Source organism: Dermacentor variabilis, unplaced genomic scaffold, assembly GCF_050947875.1.
Source record: "Dermacentor variabilis isolate Ectoservices unplaced genomic scaffold, ASM5094787v1 scaffold_14, whole genome shotgun sequence".
In the NCBI taxonomy this organism is placed as follows: Eukaryota; Metazoa; Arthropoda; class Arachnida; order Ixodida; family Ixodidae; genus Dermacentor; species Dermacentor variabilis.
The window spans coordinates 2,263,929-2,285,998 of NW_027460302.1; the positions used below are offsets into that span (position 1 = coordinate 2,263,929).

Genomic DNA, 22,070 nt, shown 5'->3' on the forward strand with positions numbered 1-22,070 from the left:
CGCCTGCAGCGTACAAGCCGTCGTCTGCTTCATTAGCCAGGATGCGTGTCCCTGGGAAGTGGAATAAGTCAACGTATGTTGGCGCCAACGCGTTTGTTTTCTGCCTTGGTACAACATACGCGACCTACCCGTGGTGATGCGCGCACGTTCTAGGCCACGTAATCGCTATCTCGTGAAAAGCAAGTGACTCAGCCCGAAAGGTTGTCTGAGAAGTGGCCGAATATCACCGATAGCGTTGTGCGCGCCAGGGACATCCACTAGGGCGACGCAAGCACCGGCGCTGCGATCTCTTGTTCACTTCGCTGGTTCTCGCACCGCTGGAGGAAACTTCTTGGCGGCGCCTTGCGTACATTCCGTTTTTATAAATTAAGAAGACGCGGTTGTCATATCTTCTGATTGTGCGAAAAGGCATTAATCTTGATTAGAATACAAATTCAGCAGTGAAAAGTGCACAACGTTGCAGAAACTTTGCTATCTTCAACCAATATTATTTCGTATAAACGCGTTTTTTAAAAGAAATGATGGCCCAAAACACAAATGCCAACACCACCAGAGAGCGATGCAAATACTATGAGCACGCGTTATGGACAAAAGATTTTCATGGCGCCAAACGACGGAGAAAATGTGGCGATACGCATTCCCCTCGGTCGCCATTGTATATGGCTGCTCATTAGCATAATCCGCGGGGATTGTGGCACCACAAATTGTGGCGGACTATCTCTGCAAATGGCGGCCCAGCGCAACGTCACGCAACGTCAAATTGACGTTTACGAAACGGCCCTTCCTGTGACGTTCTCACAGCATATTCCTTCAGCCAATCAGCGCGCTGGCATGTCGGCTATCTTGGATCGCCACCACATGTTCACGAAATTGCAGATGCATTGCACTGGCTTCTGTACGCTACTGCTCACTTTCTTATTGAAGCGTTCGTTAACGTCGCAATATAGTGGCCTAGGACCAAGAAAAATGTATTAGTGGATAAAATTTGCAGCTCCACGTCACGTTTCGTCATCTTGATGAAAACGCAAAATTGCATTTTGCAAAACTTCCGTTTCCCGGCACAAATTTCTACACTCTTAAAACGGTTGCACCCTTTGGGGTGTGTATTTGTCCCACAACAATAATCGTCATCTGCCTTGCTGGCGTTTCCTTTCTTGAAACTCGGCGCTCGCTACTTTCCTGTCGAGAATGCTGCGTCACACTGATAACGCGCATGCCGTTCGTGACTGGGAAGTACCGGGCTCGCAGCGTTAAAGAAAGGAAACGCGGGCAAGAGAGATGACGGTTATTGTTGTGGGACAAGATACGCCCCAAAGGGTGTAAATGTTCCTAAGAGTGTACACTCTAAAAACAGTTGCACCCTTTGGGGTGTATATTTGTCCCACAACGATAATCGTCATCTGTCTTGCCCGCGTTTCCCTTCTTTAACGCTGCGAGCCCGGTACTTCCCAGCCACGAACGGCATGCGCGTTATCAGTGTGACGCAGCATTCTCGACAGGAAAGTAGCGAGCGCCGAGTTTTCAAGAAACACAAGCAAGGCAGATGACGATAATTGTTGTGGGGCAAATATACTCCCCAAAGGGTGCAAACAGTTTTTAGAATGTAGGCACGTGAGCTCTCCACACTCTTAGGCAAAGTTATACCCTTTGGGGTGTACTCTGCCACACAACGATAATCGTCATCTGCCTTGCTCGCGTTTCCTTTCTTGAAAACGCCGCGCCCGCTACTTTCCTGTCAGGAATGCTATGTCATGCTGCTAACGCACATGCCGTTCGTTACTGGAAAGTACCGGGCTCGCCGCGTTAGAAAAAGGAAATGCGGACAAGACAGATGACGACTGCTGTGTGGCAAAAGGGTGTAGTTTTGGTTAACACTCTTAGAAAAATGTGCACCCTTTGGGGTTTATCTTGTCCCACAACAATAATCGTCATCCGTCTTGCCCGCGTTTCCTTTCTCTAACGCGGCGAGCCCGGTACTTCCCAGTCACGAACGGCGCCGCGTTATCAGTGTGACGCAGCATTCTCGACAGGAAAGTAGCGAGTGCCGAGTTTTCAGGAAAGGAAACGCAAGCAAGGCAGATGACGATTATTGTTGTGGGACAAATATACACCCCAAAGGGTGCAACCGTTTTAAGAGTGAAGAGGGCTCAGCCAATCAGAGAGTCAACATGGCGGATAATGGCGGCCGTGCAGCCGTCATGCGTGTCGAGAATAGCGCCCCAGAAACGGAAAATCGAAGAAGCGCAGTGTTGCTTCGCAATATGGCTGCGTTAGGTGAGCTCGCGTTTAGCGAAGGAAACTCGCACGACAACGATTACGAGGTAGCGCAGCTGCTGTATGAAGCCTTCTGTGCACGTTGTCCATGCACAGTCCTTGCGGGCGCGACATGGCAATGACGGACTCTGCTACTGCCACGGTCAAATTACGCACGGGGGATGGCGACTTTGGTGGCCGTGGAAATACACAGAGCCGAAGTCGAGCATGGTTTCCAGAACCGGTTTGTGTCACGTGTACGCAGACTTCCTGTGTGATCCCCCGCGGAGCGTTTTTGCGCTCCGCTGGCCGATTCGGATTTGTGAAACCCCAGCGCTCGCTCGAGGATTTCGGCGGCCGCTCCAGATCGACCAGGTCCAGATCCAGGCTTGACAGATAGAAAAATTCTGCTTACAAAATATTCACGCGATTTTGGAAGTAACCGCTGTAGATGTACACATTGCGGAGTGTGAGCTTTGCGTTGCGCCGTTAAAAAAAAAAAAAACCAGGTCCTTAAAAATTGGTTGTCAGCCCCTTTAAACGGTAACTCGGGCGTTTTTTTAACCATATTAGGATATTGTCATTTTCAAATTACATAGACTGTCCTGTCACCGGTAGGGTGATTCAATTTGCTTAGGAATTCATCAATAATATTGAATAACCAAGATACAGAAACCGACTCGTGTGACGGCACGATGAGTCGTCATGTCCTACACCGCCACGATGTAAACACGCAGAACGCGTGCTAAACACGCGGCACACTTACGCTAACGCGGAAGAAGCGAAGCTGACTATGTCTGCTGACGCGACAGGGAGCTTTTACGGTTTCCCAACTAGACAGCGGCGATTTAAGCGACGATTTCAGCGGCAGTGGCGGTGTAGTCTCAGACGTCGCAAATACATAGTGGCCAGTAAAAAGCCATGAGTGGCAACCAGTCTTTAAAATTAAATTTCAAGAAAACTAAATGACTTGTAGCCATATAGCTTCGCACATATAATGAAAGTGCAAAAGAGAACACATATTCAAAATTTTATTAAGATCACTGGACATGGAAAAATCGCCGGAGTTACCCTTTAAGGTAGATTAAAGCAGATTGAGGTCGATACAAATCAGAGAAAAGGTGGATTAAGGTTGGTGCAAATTAGATCAAGGTGGATTAAAATGGGTGAAGGTTGGTATTAATAAAGCAAGGTGCAATCGTGAGGGACACGTGACAATGCATGACGTCGCGTATCATGGACGTATACAATTAGAAAATGTATAATGCTTTCGTGCGTAATTAGGAAATTTGCAGGCGCTATAGTTGGAATCGGTTGGCGCAGTACAGGAATAATTGGAGATCGCCTTCATCCTGCAGTGGACATAATATAGGCTGATGATGATGATATATACATAATTTCAAATTGAATGTTCTGTAGGTCTATTATGCACATAGTTCGGATACGAGGAGCGCACATATATTGGGAACGCATGTTTGGTGTCTATACTGGGAACGAAGCTCTGCTCTGACGGTCGTGCTCAAGGACGCGGGAATTGCTTGCTCGAGTAAGTGAAATGCATAATTGTCTCATAACAGGAAATCCCTAATTAACTTTCAAATTAATTACTTTACAACACATTTTGCGATTTGTAACTGGTGAGTTCGCAAGGCATATTCACTTGGAGCGAATATTCAGGAGGACACCAGTTTCGCGGTATTCATTCCCAATGTGCACGACGAAATACGTGGGCGTTACAGATATACTTTTGCGCCTCAACGCACCAAACTGTGTTCTGTTAACAGTGGAACAATAGGGCATTTTTACTGCAAGTTTCATGGCGCACATCTCGAAACCTATGCGATCATTGGAAGCCCGTTCCTGATGTTTTCTTTCCTTCCCGCTTCTTACGGTTACCTTTAGACTCGCCGGGGTTGCTTAGCGGCCATGGTCTTGCGCTGATAAGCACGAGGTCGCGGGATTGAATCCCGGCCTCTGCGGCCGTATTTCGATGGGGGGGGGGGGGGGGGTGTACGTGCCTCATAATCAGATCGTAATTTGGCACGTAAAACCCCAGATGACTTTTTAACTGTTGCTTTTATTTTCTTTCTGCTTATTTATTTATTCCATTCTATGGTTTCGCGTGACATGTTGTATATTGCTTGGGCTACTTACATATGCTGCTATCTTATCTTTTCCATAAACCCACTGTAATGCCATGTACTCGCTAAGAGTAACAAAAACAATTAGTAAGAAAATTCGTCCCAAGGGGTTATGCCTTGCAAACTGTGCGGCTACAATTCGCAAATTGCAACTTGTAATGCAAAGTACTTGGTTAAAAATTTTAAATTATGGTGTTTAACGTGCCAAAACCACTTTCTGATTGTGAGGCACGCCTTAGTGGATGACTCCAAAAATTTCGACCACCTGGGGTTCTTTAACGTGCACCTGAATCTAAGCACACGGGTGTTTTCGCATTTCGCCCCCATCGAAATGCGGCCGCCGCGGCCGGGATTTCGTTAACAGTTTTGCTGGTGAGTTCATGCTTGTGTCTCTATTACGAATTTTTATTTCTCGTCCGACACATAGAGTAATCTAGCCGGGGACTGCAATTACGCTGTCTGCCATTGGTGATCTTAAAAAAAGTTCTGTGATCTAAAAAAAAAAGGAAAAACCTTATGGCACTTCATGTTGACAATGGAGTGCCATTTAGCGGCACCCTATTTTTGTGCAATCAAACAAAGTAGTATGACGACACAAAGCCTGTCTGTACAAAGCTGCACACACACGTATCTCTGAAGCCCACAAAGCTCTTCTTCATTCCAGCTACTCCATTCTTGAGGACAGAGTATATGGGCCACCAGATGGTGGTCCGGGCTTGTGTAGCACAGCACAAAGTAATGCATTTCTGTTCTGCGTAATCGAACAGCGAGACATGAGGCTTGTATTAAATAACGTCTCTGCTCACATATTATCACTAAAGTGCACATACCTCGCAGTGGTATAGCGCGTGATTTTGAACGGCTTCTTACCCGTCGCACTAATCGTAGCCCAGTGGCTACGGGGGGAGGTTGAGCTGCTGAACGCGAGCGTTGGATCCCGGCAACGGCGAAATGTAACAGCACTGGTGCACTTAGGTTGAGATTTGAAGAACCCCGGGTGGCAAAAAATTACTCCGGAGTCCCTCACTACGGCGTGCCTCATAATCAGATCGTGGGTTTGACGCGTAAAACCCCGAAATGTAATTTTTAAATATAAATGCTCGCACCTTTTATTGGGTGCATCTATAGTGTTTCATATTACTAAATCTAGAGGGAAAGCTGGCGCTGCAATCGTTCAACCATCATGGGAAGTGCAGGCTACGGATTGGCATTCTGCTGACTGGCGAACTAGTCTACATGTGCTTTTTAGCAGTTTTGGTTTCGCTCCAAGCGCAACTAGTGGGGCAGTGCGACACAAAGCTTTTTGTTCGGTTGCTCGAAGTGGTGATAGCGCGCTGGGCCGATGTTTGTGTCGCGGTGTGGTGACGAAGCTTTGACGAGAAAGCGTAGACGTCGTAAACCTTGAGGGAACGTGTTCTGACCGCTTTGACCTTGGTTAGGTTGGCGCTGTGGCGTTGCGTGCTTTGTGAAACTTGAGTAGAACAAAAAAGGAGGCACTGCTGATACAAGCAGAATACTACGTACATGATCTACGCTTAGAACCTTTAAGGCGCGTAGAAAACGTGACGGGCCTACTAATAAGCTTAAGTGGGTCTTTCATTAAAATGCGTCGTGATTGTGCATCTACTGGTACTTTCTTTTAGGATTACTGATCTACCGGTTATATGCCCTACGCATTACGTGGCCTGCTCAGCTCCATTATTTTCTCTTAATAACACATGGAATATCGACTTTCCCGGTTTGCATCCACACTGCTCTCTTCCTGTCTATTGCCGTTGGACGTAACATCTTTCGTTCAGTCGCTCTTTGCGTGGTCAGCATGTAGACGCAACTTGCTTCATTTTATTAGCTTAAAAACTCCCATTGGAGGGGTATTACATAAGCGGTGGTTGATAAAATAAATATTAGAAACAGGTGTTTATTTTGGAACATGCGTTGCAATAGCTTCGGTAAAGGCAGATGGGCTTGTGATGACTGCGATGGCGTGTGGAAGGCCGTTTCAGTCCCTTGCTGCTCGAATAAACAATGATGAGTGGTGGTCTGGGCACGTGCGCGTGCAACTTGAGAAGGATGACCGGTGCGATGAGATATGCACGAAGAGGGCACGACGTACGGTGGGCAAGTAAGGGAGTTGTAAAAAATATATATAAGCGGCAGAGAGAGGGGGTGGCGACCTGTCGACTGAAAGAAAGCGTTGCCAAGCCAGATTCCACTTACATCGATGAAGTGCTCATATATGAATATGATGAGTGAATAAATCTAGTAGCATGATTTTGTACAGACTCGAGTGCACTCCTATCCAAAGGAAATAAAGTAGTTTGATGCGGACTCCAGATGCTAGGTGCACTCAAGTTTTGATCTTACGAATGATTGATAGGCTAACGTTTTTACTTGTCGTGGAGTATGGCGCAGATGTCCGTTAACAAAACCCAGTGATATATTAGTAGCTGAGATGATGTTAGTAGTGTCCAAGCGCTTGGACAGAACACAAGATAGAGTGACACCGAGGTGTTTGAATGATTGGACTAATTCGACTGGAACATTAGCAACGCTATAGGTGGATTACGGCAGCGAAAGACACAAGGTTGCATACGTTAAGATTTAGGTTCATTAGCCAGCGGTTACACCATTGTTGTACAATATTAAGGTCGTTCTGGATGAAACTGTGGTCGAGTGTGTTGGTAACTGTGCGGCAGATTATACAGTCATCTGCAAGCACACGTATGTTACATGATACATACGGTGTATGTCGTTAATATATGTTAAGAAGAGAAGCGTTCCTAGGACGGATCCTTGCCTGCTAGAATAATGGTTATTAACGAACACAAACTGAGAGCGGCTAGTCTAGAATGCTTCAAGCCACTTTACTGCATCGGGGTGCAAGTTTAACTGAGGCAATTTTAGTAGCAAACGTTTATGAGGAACCGTGTCAAATGCTTTAGAGAAATCCAGGGATATGGCATCAGTCTGAAGGTTACTGTCGAGATTAACATGCAGGTCGGGAAGGAAAATGGCCAGCTGCGTTTCGCAAGAATACCCTTTTCGAAATCCATATTGACAAGGGTGAATTAAGCAGATTGAATCTAAAAAGTGCATGATATGCGAGCATATGACGTGTTCCATGATTTTGCAGAGGACACTAGTTGATGACATAGGACGATAATTTAATGGGGTGTCACTGTTACTTGATTTGAAGATTGGAACGACCTTGCCCACTTTCCAGTCGGATGGTAAGATGCCGGAGGAGAGTGACTGCGAAAAGAACAAAGTTAGGTACGCGGCAGACACGGTGTTTAATATTTTTTTTTAAAAGTTTGGAGTTAATACCATCCACACCTGCTGTCGACGAAAGCTTGATGGTGGCAATGGTCGAGGTGACGAATCTGTCGAGAATATAATTGGTGACATACGCTCAGTTGTGTTAGTAAACGTGGGTAGGTCTGGAGGTCTCATTTGTAAATACAGAGAAAGAGGCTGCGTTAAAAATGTCAGTGCGCTCGCTGTCGCTGACGAATTCGCCATGCATGGGCATTAACACGCCAATCATGCGCGCTTTCTGAGTGCTTAATATTTACCAAAATTGACGAGGGGCGTGCCTAAGCATTTTAGGCAGTTCATCGTGGAAGAAGGTGAATTTAGCATTCCGTATAGCTCTCAGATAATCGTCTTCGGCCACAAAGTATTTCTCCCAGGCAGATGTGTTTAGATTGGCTGAGCGCAAGAGACGTTTCTTCTTGTTTTCGAGTCGCTCAAGTGTTTTCGTGAACTGTGGCTTGTTTCGGTTTCCGCGGAACGTTATTCTCGCCATGAACTTATGAACGAGGTCACCTAGTTTGTTCCTAAATATGGTCCACTTTTCATTAGTAGAGCCCGTAGAAAATAAGCTCTCGAACGTAGGAAGGAATGCGCTCACATTACATTTATCGTACAGGCGGATAGTTTTGTGTACTAAATGGCGTCTTACGCGTTGAAACAAGAATGTGGCGTGAATTACTTGTTGGTCAGTGACTTCGGTTAGATAAGTTATTGATGATAAGCTTTCCGGGTTACTGGTTAGGATGATATCTAAGGTGCTAGAACTGCTATGTGTAACGCGTGTAGCTTGAGATACAAGTTGAGTTAAATTGAAATCGAGGCAGAAATCCACAATGTCTCCGGTGGGCTCACTGCGTGGGCATGGTTAAGGGTATGTCCTTGCTCCAATCTATTTGAGGAAAATTAAAATCGCCAAAAACGAGGATTTCTGCCTATGGGTGTTGCCTATTATAAGGTCGCTAAAGTTGTTAATAAATTTAAATGTGAAATCTGGATATTAGTCTATATTAGCCTGTACAAACACCTAGAGTGATAATATGGGGAAACGTGAATGATTAGCCATAATACTTCGAGATCAGAAGTTATATTCTTTTACTACGGAGCACGAGAACTGCTGGTGCACAGCAATGAGTACACCGCCACCCCTCCGGATATCCTTACGATCCTTTGGATAAATATGAAATTCCGGTAAGTCGGCTGGCACTCATATATCTGTTATATGTTCTGTTAGCCACGTTTCGGTTATCACCATTGCATTACTGTTAGATGATCGTACAAGGTTGGAAAAAACGTCACGTTTTGGAAGAAAACTGCGTGCGTTCGTAAAGGTTACAGACAGTGATATGTTATATTTGGGCTTGACAGGGCAAGATACATTTTTACGGCGGGGCAGTTGCTACATTGTTTCTTTGACAGTCTGCGATTGCTCGTCGTAGCGCTTATGTCCCATGTGTAGCGTTTTAATTCGCAAGGAAAAAGGTGATTTACTTTCTGCAAATGCAACCAGATGACTGCGAGCATTTTGTACGGAACGACAGAAATCCTTTCCAATGCTGAAGTTGGTTCCCTTAAACTTGCGGCCGTTAGCAAGAACCAGTTCTTTTGTTTTTATGGAAGGTGAATGGCGGCGAGCGCCTGTGCGACGACCGAGACGATGAGCGCGCTCAGTTTCTTTCAACTCGATACGAATGTTCAAAGGGGCATGGCAGCTCTCGGTAATAAGTAGCTCAGTCTGGGCAAACGTCTCTGATCCAGTTGATTCAGGGAGGCCATAAAAGATGAGATTATTTCATCGTGACTAGGTGGTGGTGTCATCGATACGTGCTTCAAGCCTGTGTACCACGGTGGCCACTTGATTGAAGGAAAAACCAGTCGCAAAACCCAAAGGACAAAATGCGAGGTACACACCACAACGACTCCAGTCGTTGTGGTGTGAACCTCTCTTCTTGTCCTTTGGGTTTTGTGACTGGCTTTTCCTTCAACTATGTACCAACTGGCCCGGATTTCAACCCTTCTGGCCACTTGAGCAGCACCCGTTTTTAAGGTTTCCAAGTCGGAGTGCAGGGAAACAAGATTTTGATAATGCACCTCTAGATCAGTCATGAGTCTGCCCAGGTCAGCAATAGCTTTGTCCGTAGATAATAAATGAACTTTCAGGTCTTGAACCTGACCGACTAATTGCAATTGACCAGCAGACAAATTCTTCAGTTCAGATAGTAAAGCATCAGAGTTCGGGTCCGGTTGCTCTCGACATCGCCCGACATAACCAACAAAGCACGAATTACATGAGAACACTCAAGAGCGACAAGAAGGCTGCAGTGCGGGCTCGGCAACTGAAGCAGGAAATAACTGCTGGAAAAGGCCGTAAACTTTACGAACCTGCATGACAAGAGTGAAAGGATTAGCGGTCTGCGTCTGTGCACAGCCGCCGAGCCCACAAAGCGCCACCGGTAGTGCCTGCTCTTCTCTAGTGGCCCGGAATGTCGATGGGTTCTGCCACGCTGCATCGAAGACCACCGTCTTCGGTGGCAGTGAAAACGCGCAACTGTCGCTCCCGATGAAATCCATGGCTTGAAGGGTGGTACGCTTTAAAATCCAAAGGCGCGCACTACGAATGGCAGTCCTTGGCCAAGAACGATAGGGTCTGCCGCGGGAAAAGCGGGCCCCGGGGGCTGCGAGCAACAGGCGCCCGAGTGCAGGCTGAAGCACGACCCGAGTGAAAGGGTTATCGCGTCCGCGCACAGCCGCCGAACCCAACTTGACTTTTGGCTTCTTGTGCATTCGTAGTGCGAGCCTTGAAGCTGTAAAGTTTAGCTGCACACGTGTGCTGGGTTTTTAATAACCCGCCAGTTACTTTGTTCTACTAGGGATGCAGAGTGCCATAGAAAGACGGCTGACTGCCTGTATAACACATTTTGTTTACTACATAGACAGTTGGACTTCTGGTGGCTTGACAATCAAATTTGATTCAGGGCTTCATTACGCATTGCTTTTTTATGTGCTCATTGACATGCGTGTTTCGGGAAATCTAAGAACAAGAACTTACTTATGGTAGGAAAGGTTGCTGCTTCCTGGTTGTAGTATAGTGTCGCAAAATGGGTAAGCGCAAAGCCATGCCATAACAGCTGCTGGCGTGTGCTTAAGAAGAAGCGGTACGTCAATATAAAATATAATGAAGCATACTCGCAGGAGGCCACAAGCGTCCCAACTAGCACTGCAGCAGATGTGCGCTTGGAGATTTTCAGCAATCCGCCCCTTTTCATTTTCCTGTGCTGCCCTCTGCCGCATGCCGCTGGAGATGTTTTGGAAGTGTGCCGGTTGATTTGAGTGCGCGTCAGTTTTGCCTTTCATGGATCGCGAATCGTCACTGCTGGCTTCCCCGAATGTCGTTCCACGAAGCACTGGGTGAGCAGGTCTTAGTGCGCTGTTATGCAAACAGTGCGACCGATAAAGGCACGCTGAGATCCTTTTATCGACACGGATGCCTTGGAGTTTGTTTTCACTGATTTCCGCACTTGGTCCTCGCTTTTCATATTCGTTTTAAACATTATTTAGACATTTCACATATTCAACAAGTCTTCGAGCGCAGCCTTCCTCTCCGGATTTATCAAAGCGGTACTTGTTTACACCGACAACTACAGACACAGATCGTGTTTAGCGTCAGGTATTGTGGAAAAGGTGCATCGCTGATATGCAAAAATATCAAAACGTAGCAAAACATGCATATCTGCCCATATGTGCCGGGTTGTTCCACCCCGAGACGAGTCAATATGAGCAGTCGAATCACTTAAACAACGGTAACTGTGATCGACATTACATATTACGGGCTGTTTATTTATTTTAGTTTCTTGCTTTTCTTTAACTCCATCATACTTACAGTTTGCGCATGCCATAAAACATTATTAGATAGAACTGTGCTCGCATAAATTAAGTGCTCATTTTTGGGCCGTGTAGCTCTTTCGCGAAAACGCGGATACCATCACTGACACCGTTGGTGTAACTGAGCGAGACGGTTGCTTCTGCTGCTGTGTGCCGAATGCACTGCCTCTTGTTTTCTGTTTGACGCCGATGTAAATAGTACATCTATGGAATTGAGAAATGTGTCAGCATAACAACACGCACCCATCTAAGTAGCGAACGCTACCGGCTTTCTGTGCACGCACCGTGCGAAGTGTAGTTGATTTCAAATCGCCAAGGACAGAACTACCAAAGCAGTTTCCTTCGTCCCAACTGCTTACATTTCAGCGCAAGTCCGCTGGTAGCGGCTGCACGAACACGACGGCGCCATGCTTAACCTTGGCTGAACAGGATCAACATTGGCTCAAACTTAATGTGCGCGGCTTGAGAGGGTTGAAGCTTGTGCATTTCAACTGCGCAGGCATGTTTTTACCCACTGTTAGCGCGATGAATTATATATACAAGCGAAGGTGCTGTCGCTATTGCATTGTCAGTTCGATGGCCCGTCGCGCAGGGTTTGGTCGAACGATGATCGGCACACTGCTTTTGTCGGTGCCGTTGACAAGAACGCCCGTCGCAGTGTGACAACTCGCGCTCGTCGGTTGCGTCATTGTCGGCCTGGTATGATAAAATGCTTTCAGTGACGCACTGTACTGAATAGTTGGTCAATCGTTGACGTGTGCGTCTTGTCGGTCTCGTATCGACCAAGTTTTACCGTGCCTTAAATGAGTACGTGAAGTCAGGCACGCGCTGCCACAACCAGCAAGAGAGGACCGACGCTGCTAGAAGACTCCATCAGCAAACTGATGTTTTCAAGTGTCGCCCAACTGTAACGCACGGGTTTTTTGTTAAATTTGCCAGCCATTGATGAAAAGCGGCAACTACCTGGCTCACGGTGCAGTCCGAACTACCTGGACGTGGCCGCTTTCTTTTTTAAAGGGGAGCTGCAGTCTCGCGCTACGCACGTTTATGGCACCGCAACGACGTCGAGTGACCAGCGGAGTTTCAGCGCAGTACATGGCACGAGTGTTTGCAGCAGCGCAGCAGAACACCTTTGTAAACTTGGCTGCGCGCGTTCGAGCGTATCTTTTTTTTTTCGGGGGACATTCCGGCGTGCGGCGAACCGCGCGGCCCTTCCAAAACGTGTCGCGGCAGAGTGCATGCGCCGTCGTGCCGTGAAAAAAATGCGGATGGTGACAGCCGACTGCAGTTGTAGAGGAGGGCGTGGCCTGACGTGTTGCATGTTGCCGCCGAAAGGGGGCACGGCAAGACGTTCCTCCTGTGAAATATGCTGTGGAAATTAGCAAAAGGCGACTGGAGGATTGGTAGCTCAAAAGCAGAGAGGTGACATAAGGTTAAAAGGGTAGGAAGACGTATTTAAAGAAAATCGCCAATTTCAATAACACACAACACAGATAAAAATAAAAAAGCTGAGCATGGTGGCAACTGCCATCACCCCGTTTCAAAGGGGACGCTCCTACCTTTCATCCATCCATCCATCCTGAAGCTTCGCTCCGGCAGCTGCAGGACACAGCTAGGGTGGCTAGCCACCCTAACACAGCGGCTGCCTAGCAGGCGGCGTTATTTCTCTCCGAAGTAGACTGCTGGTTTCTGCGCTGCCGACCGGGCAGTTATTCGTAGGCTACCCCGACACTTTGGCAGGAATAAAAAAGTGCGGTTCTCCGTACCACTGCAGAAGGCTCGGGGAAGATCGCACGTCATTCCCGCAAGGATTTTGCATGTCTGCCCACTTTGTTCCTACAATTGTTATGCTACCGCGGGAATTTTAATTTGCCTAGGTCACTGCCACAGCCCTATCGTACGCAAAGGGCAGACCGGTTACCTTCGTCATGCCGTTTGCTCTAACCGCTTCGAGTTTGATTGTTCAACTGCCGTGGTACATTACGCGGCTGCAGGAAAGTAAACTTGCCATGCGCTCGCATAGGCTTGGAGACCAATTTGTTCCGTAATTACGGATACCACTTTCTTATAATACAAAGCGCGAGTAACTTCGCCAAAACAAAGAAACATTTTCAGAGCATGTATAAACACTTTATTTACAGTAATAAATACAACACATTGGTCAGGCGCATATCTTACAAAAACGTAGCAGAACAGCTTGCCGGAGAAGTTCTACAACTCAAGGTTGTGTATTTGGACGTTGCACTGCGTTGGTGTGAGGGCATTTTTATGGTGAACTGATGTAGTTTGTGAGGGTGATCAGGCTTACTTTGTCGGGAGTCGATGTGAAAACAAGATCTAATATGCTAAGACCACGTGTAGGTTCGTGAACTGGTTGAGTTAAGAAAAAGCCTAAGGTTAGTTCAAAAAAATTAATCGAGTCATGAGCCAGTGCAGTTAAGGTACTGCAGTTGATATTTGGGTAATTGAAACCACCGAATAAAAAGATTTCAGCTTTTGGGAAGCTTGTCCTAATATCTCTGAGGTTGGCATGCAGATAGGTCACAAAATTGTCTGAACTATCGGGTGGTCGGTAACAGATTTCAAGAAGGAATTTAAATGATAAGACGTGATGCAAACAGACAAAATTTCTAGGGGTGATGAAATGTTAACACAAAATAGGAAATATACTTTTTTATGGCTATCATGACCCCACCACCCCTTTTGTTAGGTCTGTCATTCTGATAAACAACAAAATTTAGCTGGACAGTCCCAACTTTTACTTTTTTGTGTGCCAAATAACAATAAATAAACCAGATTTCCTTTTTATAGTGCCTAAGGACTCGGCTGCACACTCATCTCTTTTGTCTTCTGTTGCATTGTCATACACATAGACGGTTTTGTGTTGTAGGCACCAACAGTTCACAGTAGCTCCATTTGTATTGGTAACAGCATTAGCCAGGCAACTACTGTTCTTTCTTGCAATAAATTGTGACATGGCAGGACTATAAAAAAAAGTGAAAAATAAGAAAGTTACACTTACAAACTGGCAGTTCTTGGCATTGACAAAGTCGGTTGTCGACAGTTGTCTCCCCCCCCCCTCCCGCTGTCATGACTTCATCCTCTCGTGGGTTGACAAGTCTAATGCAGGTGTATGAGTGTGTGTTCACAATTTCAAAGTATCACTATGTGTTTTTGCCTTGTACAGAAAATGTTCATCAGATGTATTAGGTAAAACACAGTCTAATCGTGCATTATAGAAAACATTGATTTATTTAGTTAATTAATTCATTCATTTAATTCAAACACTGCTGACCCCAATGCTGGGGGTCATAGCATAGGGGTGCAGAATTTGTGTCAGAAGCAAGAACAGAATATACGAAAACAAAGCAATATAAAAAAAGAATGTTGTTTTGAACTTGTGTGGAGCATTGAAACATAATAAGATTTGCAAGGGAACGAACCGTCAAAGAAGACCCTGCAATAGGCCCAATTTGTCTTGCTGTATTTGAATAGCACTAAAGTTATTCTAAATTAATCTAGCAGATGTTGTCAAAGTCCTTCACGCCAAGAAGAGTGGGCCTTTAAGTGTGGAACATTGCTGTTTAATGGCCGCGTGATGATGACAGAACCTCTTCTCTCTCCTTGCAGTACTGCTACCATGCGGCGCTGTGCGTGTGCGTGGTGTGGTGCACATTGCTGTGCGTCAGTCGCCTCTACCTGGGCATGCACACTGTGCTGGTGAGCTTCACCGTGACTTCAAAAGGCTGCAGTCATTTTTTAAAAAATTATTTGTGTTGGCCCTCTTGTTGCGGGCCCCGAGAAAGTTCCTATATGAAGGAGATGCTATTGAGGCCTTGAAAACTGCCAGTTGTGACAAAACAGGTGACCTTGATTTTAATTTTTAGCTGAGTATGATTAATTTTTTTTACTGAGCACGTGCTGGTGGGCGAGTTGGTTATGCATGATTACAATGACGGCGCCAAATAAAACAACGGACGTAAGAAGGAGACAAGAGACAACCATGCTTTTATATTTTTTATTTATATTTATATATATTTAATCTTTTTTATATGCTTCAGGGCTGGTATAATTTGTATGTAGCCAATTCAATTAAGTTTAGTTATTCGCAGTACCCTAACAGCTACTGGAAAGTGTACTACACAAATAGGCCACGTGGTGGCAGAAATGACAGAAATGTGAGGTTAGCATGATGAGAAAAAAACAATGTAAACACAAATAAAAACAATGTTTCAAGTGAGATCAGATTGATAAATATAGCAGATTAAATACTGGTACAATAGAAAATGGCAGAGTGAAAAAAAAATTAATGTTTATGCACAATATAAAGAAACTAATAAGCAACAAGTGATATTACCAGGTACAAGTGTGTACCTATCAAACAAGAAAAGCATACACAAAATTACTTAAAATGAGGCTTTATGAAGGTGGTCGAAGTTATTGGCAGCAGCTCTCCCTACGAGGGCATTGTTACGCTGCAGTACGCACCTACATTTAACAAGCGAGGAGGACCCTGTGGGGCAAAGGTCATTTTGTGCATGCTGCAGTATCATAATGAATAGCTACCAACTCGTCCAGTACTTTGCAATTCTCCCTAGGCTTTGTTTAAAACAATTTTTGCTTGTGTGGAGTGAAAAAAGCTTGTTCGGTGTTGGTGGCAGTAGTTTGGTTTCAATCTGTCAAATAACTGTTCTATTAGTGGTTGAATATACCTTGTCAGGGCCTTGGGTGTCCTTAAAATCATCACTTATTTGAACAGAGACTGTTGCGAACCATGAAAACAGTGCATGGCGGAAGGCATTTTTGGTAGAATTTACCAGTAAAATGGAACTCTGTAAATGTGAAGGGATGTGGCCTTTTTTGTGTTGGCTACTGTTCTGGTAAGAAATTAAAACTCAGCCTTTTGTGAATAAGGCCAAACCGTTCGCCATGCTCGGCACGAGTCCTTTTGACAACAGAGTTCGGCCCCCCTCTTGAGGATGCTGTGACGTGTGTTGCCGTTATCTGCGAGAGAGCGCACAGGCAGTAGTGCAGTGTGAGCCCATATCATTGTGCACTGCACAGTCCCGGTTGGTGAGCTGTTTCACCTTGCTGGTTCTCGATTGTGGTGAACATTATTGAACAGTGCAAATGAACAAGACATGCAGCACATGTGGGGCACTGGATATTGACTACTTTCATTTCCACATGTATTGGGCCCGGGAAAATAAAGGAAGAGGCACGGCAATCACATGGTCTTGATTGCTGCCTAATATCAGGACTGTGTTCCTTCTCTCCAAGCCATAAACACCCAGAAATAAATTTCTTTGTTTTTTGTTAATGTCAGGGACACCATGCTTACACATACATCATTCAGTTTTCATATTCCATTTGCTTTGGTTATCATCTTTTCAAAAAAGTAGTATAGCACAGCTGTACTGTTAAAAAGTACTACGCACCTACAATCTTGGCTATGTAGGCCAAAATGTTTCATCTATTTGAATTTATCAAAAAAAGAAATCGTGGTAGTTCTGTGGGAAAATATTTCGCAGGCAGTAAGAAAATTGTGCAATTTCTTATTCTGCAAGCGTTGAGTAAATTCTAAACTTGTTTGAAATGAGGATGTGTAGAAACATTGGCTGTTCTTTGCACTACTGGCATGAACAAAGACTGTCACTAGCCAATGTGGCAATGTTTGACAAGTGCACTACAGCATGTACGAACCTCTGATAATTTTAGTCTTTGATAATGTAAGAAAAATTAAGCAGGAACACTAAATCAATTTGGAACCGTGTAGCATTCCTTCAAGACTCTGTTTTCCTTTATTTAGCAAGAGAGGGCTGGTTACTAGCAGAGAAAGTGCAAGTCATAGTTTCCCTTTCTGTGTCCCATTTGCAACTGACAGCATTGGTACTGTGAAGGTATGCCACTGATTTCAAAGTGCAGTCAAAACCTCATCATAACCACAGTTTGCTACAAAGATCACTAGAGGGAGTTGTAAGTGTGGCAGTTCAGTCTGCATGGCAATGATGGTTAGCGCTGGGATTTGTTTAAACATTCTGGCTTAAAGTGGCCATTTGATTTGCATGTTCAGCATTTCTGACAACATATTGTATTACAAATGCAACCTTTTGCCATGATTACGCACGTGCACAGCGACTAATTGCCTTGCTAAGGCAAATCAATTCTGCAAAATCCCACAAGGTGGAGGAAGTATCATGAAATGGAAGAATTGTCATTCACCCGAATGTAGCACAAAGCTACAAAGAAAACCCATACGCCTTTCTCACACCTTGCTTTGTTTAGAAAACTATGATTGCTTGGAAATTTAGTAACATATAGCATAATAATGAATGTCACAAGAATTTCTCTAGCCAGAAGCACTAAGATCAGACAAATCTGTGCACTTAACCATATTTAACCATTGGTATGTAGCTGTACAATCACATACCAGAGTGCCCCTAGTGATTTTTGTAGGAAACTGTATGGTAATAAGAAAGGCACATCCCATACAAAAAAGAAATCCTCATTTAAACATGCTTTTCTTATTGCTGATTTTGGCAATGGGCATATAAGATTTTATTTGCCATATGCAACAATTTGTTATGTGAGTTAATTATGTTGGATGTTGACTGTACTACTTTCATGTGTTTGGGCTATTTCTGTGCAGAGAAGTCAATTGAATCCATTAGGCCGAGCCTTTTGTTTCTTTAGAATGAAATGAAATCTCTTTCTCTGTGGTCAAAGTGGTAATTAGTACTGAACCGACACTATCAGAACCTCTTATGCTATGGACAGCTAGTGTGGAAACTTCAGGGTGGCCTTGCTACACGTCTTGTTTTTTTTTTGTCGTTTCTTGTTTAGTGAGACTCCACTTGTGGCAAGGCATGACATTTTGGTATTCCAGAAACATTATTGTTTAATCCAGTTTCCTGTTCTGTGTTTATTTAAAGTGACACCTGTAACATAGCAGCGGCAGCGTTGCTACCGTCATGTAAGAAGGGAGACGTTGACGACCCAGTGGTTAGCCGAGAACAACGCACAAGAGTTTAATGCACGTATATATAAAGCAAAAAGGGGAAAGGGAAAATGAGGAGTGACCATAGAAAAAGAACGTGGCGCCTGCGCATTGACAGCGTGCACATGATGCGGCGGTTTGATACCACATTTTACAACATTTCTTCCCTCTTAAAAACGCTGCACTGGCTTGCGGGATCTTGTGGAGCGTCGAACAGGTTGCATGGTTACTTGGTCTGCCCCGGATGCCACAAGTGTTGGAACAGGCACCTGGTGGTCCAAGTCCCAAAACACTTCTTGGGGTGAAGATTCTCCCGCGTCGTCGGAGCTCGCGGATGGCTCTTGGCAGAGTGACGATGCGCTCTGAGTACTGTCTCTGCTGGTCGAGCCTGGGTCGGTTCCTGGTGGTTCATCTGGAGAAGATTCAGTACGGGTGCGCACTTGGTCGATGTGACGCCGCACGATTGCTTGAGGAGTCTCCACTGTGACCATCCGTCCTCCCGATGTCTCTGTTACCCGTCCTGGTATCCATTTACCATTTGACCCGTAGTTGCGGACATGTACACTACAGTCTGTTGGAGGCAACCACTCGTCGTGTTCCTTTTTAGAATTAGATACAGTCACCGCAGGGAAGCAGGTGTCCAGGCGCGATCGTATCTGGTACCCTAGCAGCATTTCCGATGGCGACTTTCCGGTTTTCTGGGGAGTCCTTCTGTAATTAAGCAAAAAACGCATAAGGTTATGCTCCAGCTTTCCACGTCGCATGTTCCGGAGACTATCCTTGATTGTCTGTACTGCCCTCTCCGCCGCTCCGTTTGATTGCGGGTGATAGGGGGCGGTTCTTAGGGGTGTAATGTTATTCCTGTCAGCAAACGTTGCAAATTCCTGGCTGGTGAACTGTGTTCCATTGTCGGATACGAGGGTTCTTGGTACCCCGAAATGGCTAAATATCTCCCGTAGGCAGTCAATGGTGGTTGCCGAAGTAGCCTGGTTCAGCGGCACTGCTTCTATCCATTTAGTGTGGGAATCTACTACCACGAGAACCATTTTACCCTCTATTGGTCCCGCAAAGTCGACATGAACCCGCGACCATCTCTCCTGCGTTTGAGGCCAATTTAACGGCGGGGCCGCTGGTGGCATAGGCAAATTGGCAATGCAATTCTCGCATTGCGCTGCCATGAGCTCTACTTCGCGGTCTATTCCTGGCCACCAAAACAAGGACCGCGCCACTGTTTTCACTGCCGAGGACCCCTGATGCGTTTCATGCAATAATTGTAGTAAGCGCTTACGCGTAGCGACAGGTATGACGACACGGTGTCCCCAATAGACGAGCTCGTGTGCCAGAGATAGCTCCAACTTGCGATCAGCAAAGGGGACCAAGGAAGGGTCAAGTCGTTTTGCGCCTTTCGGCCACCCGTGTAACACGTTTTGCTTTACGCGAGCTAAGGTTGAGTCATTGGCGGTCAGCTCCTTCAGCTCACGTGTTGTGCCTATCCCTTCATCCAGGCTTTTCAAACAAAATACGTACTCTTCAGGGTCAGGTTCCGTAACGAGATCGGAGCCCTGCAGCGGCAGTCCGCTCAGCGCATCCGCATTCAGTAGCAGTCTTACCGGAGCATATTCGAGCTTGTAACGGTAGCCTCCCAGGTAGAGGGCCCAGCGTTGGATGCGAGCTGCAGCCATGGCAGGCGTCTGGCGGTCGGGCCTCAGCAGTCCTAGAAGTGGCTGGTGGTCGCTAACCAGGACGAACTCTCGACCTAAAAGATAATCCCGGAACTTAGTCACCCCAAAAACAAGTGCCAATGCTTCACGTTCTAATTGAGAATAATTTCTTTCGGCTTTTGTCAGGGTTCTTGAACGGAACCCGACTGGTCTGTTGGTGCTTCCAATTGTGTGAAAAAGAACCGCACTTATACCACGAGCGGATGCGTCACATTCCAACTTCAGCTGCCTCGATGGATCAAAATGCACAAGGACCTCGGCGTCCTTAAGATGCTGCTTTGCCTTGTGAAATGCAGATTCCTGTGATAACTTCCACTGCCAGCGTGTGTTTTTTTCTAGCAACTGGTACAATGGGAACAATGTATCTGACATATTCGGCAAAAACTTTGAATAGAACGAGATCATGCCAAGGAACGAACGCAGCTCGCTTAGGTTTGCGGGACTAGGGGCATTCATGATAGCATCTACATTCTTCTCAGTTGGGTGAAGGCCGGTACAATCAATACGATGCCCAAGATAAGCGACAGATGGCTGGCTAAATTTACACTTATCGTATCTGAGCTTCACGCCATGCTCTCTGAACTGTTCTAAGACAATCTGCAATCGAGCTCCGCAGTCTTCACCTTTTCCGCGACTAGAACGTCATCCAAGTAAGCCTGAACGCCAGGTAACCCAGACAGTATGGTATCAAGTTTTCTTTGGAAAATTGCGGGAGCCGAGGAAATGCCAAACGGAAGCCTATTGTAACAAAACAGGCCTCTGTTAGTGTTAATAATGCAAAGCTTCCGAGACTCCTCGTCCAAAAGCATGTGGTTATAAGCATCCCGCAAGTCGAGCGTACTGAACAACTGGCCTCCTCCTAAAGACGCAAAAATATCTTGAATTACCGGAAGTGGGTACTGCTCCGTGGCGCAAGCAGGATTTAGAATAGCTTTAAAATCACCGCAAATTCTGACCGAGCCATCTTTCTTCAGAACGGGTACAATGGGCGTCGCCAAATTCGAATGCTTGACTGGCGATATTACACCCAGCGGCACTAACCGGTCAAGTTCATGCGATGCCTTGTCACGTAGAGTATATGGAATAAGTCTCGCCTTACAGAATTTGGGAAGAGCGTCGCCCTTCAGCAGGAGGCTGGCTGGTGGTCCCTTGATCAACCCCAAGGTTTCCGAGAAAACGTCCTGGTATGTGTCGCGGATGGCATGGATCCTGTGACAGTTCACTTGATTCATCGTGGCCTCGCCTTCACCCGTCATTTGTAGTACCGGAACGCCCGCTTGTTCCAGGAGCATTAGCAGGTCTCGGCCGCACAAGCTTGGTCCGGGGCAGTCTAGCACTACAAGAGCACAGTTAACAGAAATATTGCGGTATTTTACAGAAAGTTGAAGCTCGCCCACCACCGGCAATCTTCCATTGTAGCAGGATAGCTTCACGTGTGAAGGTTGCAAGCTTGGCCAGCATTTGCGATGTTTATCAAAAAGCTGTCGCGATATTACGCACACCGGGGAACCGGTATCTATTTCCATGAATAAATCCACGTCTCCCCAACTAAACGTTCGTCTAATTGGTGGCTGAAGAGCAGTTTTTCGTGCTGACGCCAACGTCCAGATGTGCGCACTATCGCTGTTCTCCTCTTCTGAAACGGCGTCTTCCACCGCCAAGGCTTTCGCGTGATGGACTCGCCGATTGCTGGGAACACCGTTACCATTGCGGCTGCGAAACATTTTTGCTACCACAAGAGTAACAGAGGGCTCTAGCCCATCG

At 45.9% G+C, this 22,070-nt stretch overlaps 1 protein-coding gene across 5 annotated transcripts in view; it reads left to right on the plus strand.

Moving 5' to 3' along the window:
- The window catches only part of LOC142567706 (sphingosine-1-phosphate phosphatase 2-like), a 216,321-nt gene that overhangs the window by 30,438 nt on the left and 163,813 nt on the right, over positions 1–22,070 (plus strand). For all 5 annotated transcript variants that reach the window (XR_012825222.1, XM_075677875.1, XM_075677874.1 and 2 more), the window contains exon 2: positions 15,219–15,308. Coding sequence is in view for 4 of the 5 variants with exons in the window: in XM_075677875.1 (XP_075533990.1) it covers positions 15,219–15,308 (90 nt within the window). In the remaining variant the exon portion in view is untranslated. The remainder of the gene's footprint in view (positions 1–15,218; positions 15,309–22,070) is intronic.